This window comes from Mastomys coucha, unplaced genomic scaffold, assembly GCF_008632895.1.
Source record: "Mastomys coucha isolate ucsf_1 unplaced genomic scaffold, UCSF_Mcou_1 pScaffold23, whole genome shotgun sequence".
Taxonomy (NCBI): domain Eukaryota; kingdom Metazoa; phylum Chordata; class Mammalia; order Rodentia; family Muridae; genus Mastomys; species Mastomys coucha.
The window spans coordinates 60,990,098-60,999,660 of NW_022196906.1; the positions used below are offsets into that span (position 1 = coordinate 60,990,098).

The 9,563-nt window shown below is 38.4% G+C and overlaps 1 protein-coding gene across 6 annotated transcripts in view; it reads left to right on the plus strand.

The window, feature by feature from the left end:
• Herc1 (HECT and RLD domain containing E3 ubiquitin protein ligase family member 1) overlaps nucleotides 1-9,563 on the plus strand; it is a 166,290-nt gene that overhangs the window by 106,365 nt on the left and 50,362 nt on the right. For 5 of the 6 annotated variants that reach the window (XM_031346075.1, XM_031346069.1, XM_031346071.1 and 2 more), the window contains exons 38-42: nucleotides 769-1,544; nucleotides 3,451-3,649; nucleotides 6,869-7,029; nucleotides 8,222-8,338; nucleotides 8,857-9,088. In XM_031346075.1, coding sequence (XP_031201935.1) covers nucleotides 769-1,544; nucleotides 3,451-3,649; nucleotides 6,869-7,029; nucleotides 8,222-8,338; nucleotides 8,857-9,088 — 1,485 coding nt within the window. The remainder of the gene's footprint in view (nucleotides 1-768; nucleotides 1,545-3,450; nucleotides 3,650-6,868; nucleotides 7,030-8,221; nucleotides 8,339-8,856; nucleotides 9,089-9,563) is intronic. The other variant, XM_031346074.1, reaches the window with a different exon arrangement.

Here is a 9,563-nt window from a genome sequence, read left to right on the forward strand (position 1 = left end):
AAATATGTAAATTAATACATGAAAAAGAAAAATGTGGCAAAGGGAATATAAGACTAGGAAGACAGAGCCAATAAGTGGGTGATAACAACAAAACTTTAGATATTTGCAGGGCTTTTTATTATATTTTTGTAATTAATGTGACTCTTAAACTTCAGGAATTTTTTGCATATATCAGGGCTATGTAATCATATTGTTTCTTATAAAGTTAAGAGTATCAGTTGAAGGCTGCAAGTAAAATTTTTAATGAGTTAAAGTTTCCTATGAAGGAGGTTATAAAGATCTACTACATATTCAAGAAACTAGATTATTACCTAAATTTCCCAACTAGCTCACATGAAACTACATCTGCCTTACCTCCTATTTTGTAAGTAAAATACATATTCTCTTGCTTAGTTTATCAGTGGTTGCTTTGGTATTATCCTGGCAGGGTTGAATGATAGCAACAGAACCCACATGTCGCAAAAGCTTTAAGATACTCAGATTCAGACCTAAGTCCTTATGGGACATTTGTTCACTCTGCTTTGCAGTGCATAGTGGTAAATATTGTCACTTGAAAGCTCAGGTGCATTTCATTATTGTTGTATTTAGCATCACACCTCTAGTTCCTCATAATACCATTTTTTTCATTCTGTAATGATGTCAGTTTGTATAAATTATTCTCAACATTGTGTTCATAATGTGTTTTGTTTTGTCTACATTATTTTCTGTACCTTCCTCCCGTCTTTCCCTCACTTGCTTTTTCCTGTGTCATTCTGATCTTTATTAAAGCTTCCCAACTTTTTGGTCGCCTAGTGATACTCCATTGTATAACCTGGAACCCTGTGAACCACTGCTGTTTGATGTGGCGCGATTCCGAGGCCTGACAGCTTCTGTGCTGCTGGACCTAACTTATCTGACAGGCATTCATGAAGATGTGGGGAAACAGAGCATCAAGCGACATGAAAAGAAACACCGTCATGAGTCTGAGGAGAAGGGGGACATTGAGCAGAAACCTGAGAGTGAATCCATTTTAGATGTGCGAACAGGGTTAATGTCTGATGATGTCAAAAGTCAGGGTACCACAAGCTCCAAATCAGAAAATGAAATAGCTTCATTTTCTTTAGAACCAACACTGCCAGTTGTGGAATCCCAACATCAAATAACAGAAGGAAAGAGAAAAAATCACGAACACATATCCAAAACCCATGACATAGCCCAGTCAGAAATCAGAGCAGTCCAGCTTTCCTATCTCTACCTCGGTGCTATGAAGTCACTTAGTGCTCTTCTTGGCTGTAGTAAATATGCTGAGCTCTTGCTGATCCCAAAAGTTCTCGCTGAAAATGGCCACAACTCAGACTGTGCAAGTTCTCCAGTTGTTCACGAGGATGTGGAGATGCGTGCTGCTCTACAGTTCCTGATGCGGCACATGGTGAAGCGAGCAGTCATGCGGTCACCCATAAAGCGAGCATTGGGGTTAGCTGATCTGGAACGGGCTCAAGCTATGATTTACAAACTGGTGGTCCATGGGCTTTTGGAAGACCAGTTTGGGGGCAAAATTAAGCAAGGTATGTTATCTGATGAAATTATACTCATAACTGTCAAAAGTAATATAATTCTATAGTGATTTGTAAAAGTATGGTTTTTTTGGTCAGAAATTTGCACATTGTTTTTCCTTTGTAAGATGAATGGTTATTTTTGTTACTTGTACCTTGGTAATCATTGTCTGTCTGTAATTTTCTATTTTAAATCTATATAAATGTTAGAATTTGATAACTTCTGGATAGCTGAAATTAAAACAGGTCTGGTAGTGCACACTTTTAATTCCAGCACTAAGAAGATAGAGGCAGGGTGATCTCTGTGGGTTCAAGGTCAGCCTGATCTACATAGTTTCAGGACTGCTAAAGTTAAATAGTGAGACCTTGTCTTAGAAAAAAGAAAAGAAACAAAAACAGTTGATATTTAATTCATTCTTCAAAAGATATCCAACTGTTTATTGATCTGATTCAAAATATATTCTTAAAACTTCTGAGATGTTTTTAGTGTGTACTATTTCATAGACAGTGTGTGTAAAAAGTCTTTGGCTTTGCTCATCTTTACCCTCACTTTGGGCAATGGTATAGGTTTTTAAATAAAAGTGAGGTTTAATTACAAGATATTTGTTAAATCCATAATGCTACTTCTCTAAACCTAGAAGAATTCCCTAGAACCTAGAAATGGTGTCCCTTGCCTTCAAGAAGCTTATGCTGTACTGGGAAAGATGGCATAGGCCTGTAACCCCAGCATTTGGAGAGACAAGATAATCAAAAGTTAAAGGACATTCTTGGCTACAAATCAAATCATTTTTAAGGCCTGGCTTAGCTATATGAGACCTTACCTAAAGGGACACATAGACGAGAAAGGGGAAAAAAATAAAGAAGGGAAAGAAAAGGGAAAAAGAGAACTAGATCTTCTGCTTCTCCTTTGCCGTCATTCTTGTTCCATCTTAGTTTAGATAATGTATAGGAGAGAGAGTTACATGGTACATTTAAGTAGGCATGTTTTAAGTTGATTAGTAAGATAGGTGGCCATTTAGTAAATCTATAATAGAATTATCTATGTTTTTATAAATATTTTTATTTTATGTGTATGGATGTTTTACCTTGCATGTGTGTCTACGTATCTTGTGTGCTTGGTCCCTGCAGAGGCCAGAAGGCAACATTGGATCCCCTAGAACTAGAGTTACAGATGGTTGTGAGCTGCCATGTGAAGTGCTGAGAATTCAAGTTGTGGAAGACAGTTCTCTTAACTACTGAGCCATCTCCCTAGCTCTAGAGTTAGGTGTTTTTGTAGTAACTGCTACTTTATTTGTGGTTCCCTTACTGAAGAATGAAAACTATAAATATGCTATACACTTTTGGCGGACACATACCATTAAGTCATACTTAGCATGAAATTTCTGTCAAAGTTTTTATTCTTCTTGTATTTGTATGCTTTTACCAACACTGGAGGTAGGCCTCAAAATCAAAATGCTCAGCAAATAGTTTTAATGTTTAGATTAAAGGAAGGTGTCATCACATCCCACATTTAATGTTTTTGTAAGAGAAATCTCTAAAATCAGAACTAATTGCAAGGACCTATAGAACCTAGAATAAGTACAATGTTGAAAGGAAAGAGAGAGAGGGAGAGGGAGAGGGAGAGAAAATGTTTTTTGAATTCCTTCAGAAAATAGATTTAGAAACTTTTTTTTTGTTTTGTTTTTTGTTTTTTGTGAAGGGTTTTACTATGCGGTCTTGGCTGACCTTGCTACATAGCCCAGGGTATCTTTGTATTTAAGAGAATCTTCTTACATCAGCCTCCCAAGTGCTGGGATTACAGGTGTACATAACCAAACCTACCTTTAGAAATTTAAAATTAAACTTTCCCATTTTTGACTGCTGCTTTTTTTAAAAAAAAAGGCCAGTCCTTACTATTTTCTTAACCTTTGATTTACAGAGATTGATCAACAAGCTGATGAAAGTGACCAAGCACAGCAAGCACAGACACCAGTTACCACCAGCCCATCAGCGTCCAGCACGACTTCCTTTATGAGCAGCTCCCTTGAGGATACCACAACTGCCACCACTCCTGTCACTGACACAGAAACGGTGCCTGCATCTGAATCCCCAGGAGTGATGCCACTTAGTCTTCTCAGGTAGACAAGTAGGCTTTAGTGTCTATCACACTGATGCCTGTGCTCCTCAAAGCACATTGTTTCTCTTACACAGAGTGTGCCAAGTTAAATCCAGGTATTCTAGAGCTGGAAAGAACCTGGGATCATATAGTAAAAACCTGTCTTAGTGAGAGTGTAAGTATGCACCAGCATACTTGGCTTCTAAAGTATGGTGGAGGGGGCAGGTATATGTGTGCACCACCACCATACTTGGCTTCTGAGTAGGGGCAAGTGTAAGTGTGCACCATCATATGTGGCTTGGCTTAGCTTTTAAAGACCTGTTCTTTTCAGAAAGCAAATTCCTGAGGTTTTTTTTTTTTTGAGGGGGGATGAGGGTGGGTAACCCTGGTGGGTTCAGGAGGGTTGGAGCTGCTTGCAACTGAAGATCAATATATAGTAGACAAATGTTCCATTGCTGAACCATATCCCTAGTCTAGTACTTGAGTTTTGAGTACTGAAGTCTAAAGAAAAATAAATCATCTGCCTGAAGTAATTTCTTCTGAGGTTCTTTCCTTCTGAACATAATTTTTGTAAGATTTATGAACCATGAGAGCACACATGTTACAGTACACTTGTGGAGATCAGAGGACAGCTTGTGGAGTTGGTTCTCTCCACCTTGCATAGATTGTAGGGATTGAACTCAGTTTATCATGTCTGTGGTAAGCTCGTTCACTTGAGAGCCATCTCAACAGCTCTATACTTTGATTTTTTACTCTATGATCACTCAGGTCTACTTTTCAAATGAAAAAAATGTGTTTCAAGGTGCTTCTTCTACCATCTGTATGTAGTAAGTTTGCAAATTCTATACAATGTTTACTTATTTTTTACTTATTTAAATTCCGTTTTGCTTAGTTTGCAACTTATATACACACTAGTGGCTTTAGAGAGACCTTCGTGGAAAGACTGTTGAGCTCTCTTTACTGTGGCTTAAGTGAGGGAAGGGAGTCAAACTGGCTTCCTTCCCCTTAGATAGATCATCATCATTCTTACTGAACTAGACACTAGAAGGGAGCTCATCTCTGCCCTTAGTAATCTCAAGTTTTGGTATGCACAGTCTCCCCACATAGGAGCTTTTTGAAGTTCTGCAAGTGCGTGCCTCAGTAAGTTAGATTTAGAAGGTCTATAGGGCCCACATGCCCCAATAAGTTGGATTTAGAATGTCCCTACAACCTGTTTGCATTTCAATTTTCCTAGTGATTTTTTAAATACTGGTCTTCAGCTCACTTTTTGAAAATGACCAGTGTATATTTGTGTGGAGGTGCACTGATGCTTACTTGTTTATTAGCTCTCTCATTTGGGTCATAATTCTAGAAGATGTTAATAGAACATTCTTGTGGTTTTTAATGCCTCCTACAGTTTCTGAATTTAAAAATGTTCACAGAGAGGGCTCAGCAATTAAGAGCACTGACTGCTCATCCAGAGGTCATGAGTTCAATTCCCAGCAACCACATGGTGGCTCACAACCATCTGTAATGGAATCTGATGCCCCCTTCTGGTGTGTGTGAAGATAGCTACAGTGTACTCACATATATTAAATAAATAAATAAAGCTGACACCATAATGCCCAACTGTAATGCTTTAAAAAACAATGTTGATAGAGCATCTGTGACCTCTTATCTCCGTTGAGTCTCTGACTAGAGTGGGCATAGGATTAAAGGATAGAGTCATGGCCCTTTGTTGCCATAGGTGCACACAAGATGCTTCTTCTATTTCTCTCTTCAGTAGTAGAAACTGAACTCAAAGTTACACCCTAGAATCTTTCTTCCTTTCTTCTTAACCTCTGTTTTTCTACTACTGACTTGGAATTGATTGGAGGTAATCCTCTGTGTGCCATGGTTTATTGGGTAAACAGTGCTTTTTTAAAGCTAGAAACCTCTTTGATTGCTGAGAATAAAGTGGTATTAGAGCACTTGCCTAGCGTATGCAAGTGGCTCTATGTTCAATCCCCAGCCTTACAGAAAAGAAAAAGCCCTAGTGGGAGGGAACCAGATTTAGACTTGCTTCTTCATCAGTGTCCTCCTCCTTAGTGTGAGAAGGAGTATCTCTCCTCTCTGTGTCTCTCAATCATATACTGTTCAAACCACCATAGCAAGTACATGGTAACTCCCTCTGGTATATCATGCATACATACTAGTTGTGAATTGTGCTGAATAACTGCACACTTCTTTCTTTAGTTCTCCTATAAGTTAATACTTGACATCAATGTTAATTTTATAGCTAGTGAATTTAATATTTAAAGTAAAGTTTCTTATCTGTTTTTACTTTTGAGACAGGGTCTCATGTATCCTAGGCTACCCTTGAACTCCCTAAAAGTCCAGGAATGACCTTGAACTCCTGTCTCTAACTCCTAATTGCTGAGATTATAGTATATGCAACCACACTAAGTTGTATACAAACTGGAGATTGAACTCAGGATTTTGTGCATGCTAGGCAAATACTCCTACCATCTGAGCCACATCTCTAGTCTAAGCTTCTTGTCCTTAAAATTCTTCTTTAGTTTCTTTTTTCTTTTTTTTATGTTTTTAGAGCTTTATTGTAGAAAACAGAGTAAGAAAGAGAAGGTAGGAAAGTAGAGGCCGGCCATAGCCATGTGGAGAGAAGGGAAAGGGAGGGGAGAGAGGAAGCAGAAGTGAGAGCGAGGGCTTGAGAGCTCTTCTGTACTTTCTTCACTACTATATTCATACCAAAATACCTCTGTCACCTTCATATTATAATAGAAGAAAAACTCCATAAAGGCAAGGATTGTTAATTTATTTTTGTAATTTCTGTATTACTCCCCAATATGTTGCTGCTATATTTTTTGGAAAGTTTTATACTTTTTATAGTTAAGAATAACCTATGAAATAATTACTTTTAATACTGAAGAATCTCTCATCATTTTGTATTAAATTATAGCTAACTTGTGCTGACTTTCAGGTTGTAATTTGTTGTGTAAGAAGATTTGTAATGCGGGCTAGAGAGATGGCACAGCAGTTAAGAGCACTGACTGCTCTGCCCGAGCTCCTAATTTCAGTTTTCAGCAACCACTTGGTGGCTCACAACTGTCTGTATTGGGATCCAGTGCCCTCTTCTGGTATGACTGAAGAGAGTGACAATGTACTCACATACATACATACATACATACATACATACATATATTTTAATATGTCTGCTCTTTCCCAGTTGGGATTTTTTTTCCTAATTCTTGTTATTTTCTTAAAGGCAAATGTTTTCTAGTTATCCAACTACCACTGTACTTCCTACACGCCGTGCACAGACTCCTCCAATATCATCATTACCGGCCTCTCCTTCTGATGAAGTAGGAAGAAGGCAGAGTTTAACTTCTCCAGATTCCCAGTCTACAAGGCCAGCTAACCGCACAGGTGAACTTGCTCTTATCAAGTATAGTAGCCAAACCTCTTTGCATTCTAGATATATGGACTTTGTTATATGATCATTGTGTCTTTTCTTAATTGAAGATTTAAAAGGTACTTAATGAAATTAGTGGAATTAAATTAAGTTTTCATTAAGTAAACTTAATGAAAGTTTATATTTTTAAACTGAGTGCTTTTTATGTTTTGAATTATAGATTGAATTACAGCCATTTGAAGAGAAGTAACAAGCATATTAATCACATGCCTCCCATTCTTAATAAGCCAATGTTCAGTGCTAAAAATGTCTTTCTAAGTGTAACTTTAATCATAACCCATACAATTGTAATGTATCAAGGAAAGAAACATCAGTGGAAACCCAAATTGAGGGGCTTCATACAAAATAACTAGGCCATGATTTGTCATGAATCACAGTGGTTGACCAGCAGCAACTCAGGAATGTGAGGCAGAAGGATCACAAGTTCAAAGTCATCCTGATCAACTTAATGAGACCTTGTCTCAAAATAAAAAGTAAAAATAGAGTGAGAGAGTGCTTGCCTAGTATGTGTAAGCCCCTGAGTTCAATCCCCAGTACTAGCAGTGGCAAACGAAGGAGCTTAAGGAGAACAAAGAGACTTCATAACCAGGTAAAATGCACAGATGAGCCTAGATCTTTTGCTATAAAGAACATTACCAGTATATGTGGTAAAACTAGACTGGGAGCTGGGTTAAATGATGGTATTGTTAATCTTCGAATTCTGACTGTACTTGTACGCATTGCCTGTTAACATGCAGAGAAGGTAGAGCATCTGGTTCACGTCAGGTCTGCAGTGGTTCAGAAGGAAAAGATTTCTTTGTGCTCTTCTTGAAAATGTTTGTGTATTTTAATTTTTATTATGAGCATATTTATCTGTACAATAGCTCTATATTGCTATGAGAAGTTTGGCTTCATTTATGGTTTTAAACAAACAAACAAACAAACAAACAATCAATTTTTAAAAACCTTGTCTATTGGGCTTGCCTCAAAATCATGATCCTTCTGCCTCAGCTCCCTGAGTGCTAGGATTCCTGACAAGTAACTCCATACCCAGTTTTGTTAGTCACATTTTAACAGTAAATTTGTATTGAGTTTGAATAGTTCTTGGAGTACTGCAGCTGCTATGTGCTAGTATGTAAGGCACCTTTGTTCTTCCCTCTGCTTTAGCCTTGTCAGACCCGAGCAGCAGGCTGTCGACGTCCCCTCCGCCCCCAGCAATTGCAGTGCCCTTACTGGAAATGGGCTTTTCTCTTCCACAGATTGCCCAAGCCATGGAAGCTACAGGTAAGATTTCTTCTACTGCAGCATTTATACATACAAGAAGTCCTAAGTGGTATTGAAGGAAGAGATTTTTATAGAGGTCATAAATCTTGTTAAGATTTTCTGAAAGACGTTTTTATTAGAGAGAGAGAGAAAGAGAGAGAGAGAGAGAAAGAGAGAGAAAGAGAGAGAGAGGGAGGAGAGAGGAAGGGAGGGAGAGGGAGGGAGAGAGAGAGTGTGTACATGTGAATGCAGATGCCTGTGGAGGCCAGAAGAAGGCATTGGGTCCCCTGGCCCTGTTAGAGTTGGTTGTGAGATGCCTGACATGGATATTAGGAATGGCAGGGTATTAGGAATGGAACTTGTATCTCTGGAATAGCAGCAAGTGCTCTTAACTGCTGAATCATTTCTGAGCCTCTCTTCTTAAGATTTTAAACAGCAGATCTATTATAAAATCATCAGAACAAACACTCATAAACTAATAACATAAGACATTGATTATTTTATCCAAATTCAGTGTCAGAACATTTCTACTTGTATAGGTGCTCGAGGAGAGGCTGATGCCCAGAATATCACTGTTCTTGCAATGTGGATGATAGAGCACCCTGGCCATGAGGATGAGGAGGAGCCCCAGCCAAGCAGCACAGCAGACTCCAGACATGGAGCAACAGTTGTGGGAAGTGGTGGGAAGTCAAATGATCCCTGCTATCTGCAGTCACCAGGAGACATACCATCAGCTGATGCTGCTGAAATGGAGGAAGGCTTTAGTGAAGGGTAAAATTCTAGCTTCTTTATTTCTGTCTCTTGCGTCCTGACTATTGCCTCTAAAACCCTATTTCTTTCCCATCATAAATGCTTCTACCACTTTATAAATTGAATAAAAATAAGAAAAGATTGAGCCAAGTGGTGGTGGCACACGCCTTTGGTCCCAACACTTGGGAGACAGAGGCAGGTGAATCTCTTGAGAGTTTTAGGGCAGCCTAGTCTACAGAACAAGTTTCAGGATAGTCAAAGCTACACAGAGAAACCCTGTCTAGGGTCTTGAGTTCAGACCTTAGCACTGCTTAAAAAAAAACAAAAACAAAAAATAAAAACCAACTGATTTAATTAATGAATTTGATAGGAATAGATTTTTCTGTCTCATTTTAGTTAAATTCATGTCCATATATTTTAAAGTTTTCTTCAGCGCTGGGGATCAAATCCAAAGTTATATGTGCTAGGCGAGTACTCTTTTTTTTTTTTTTTTTTT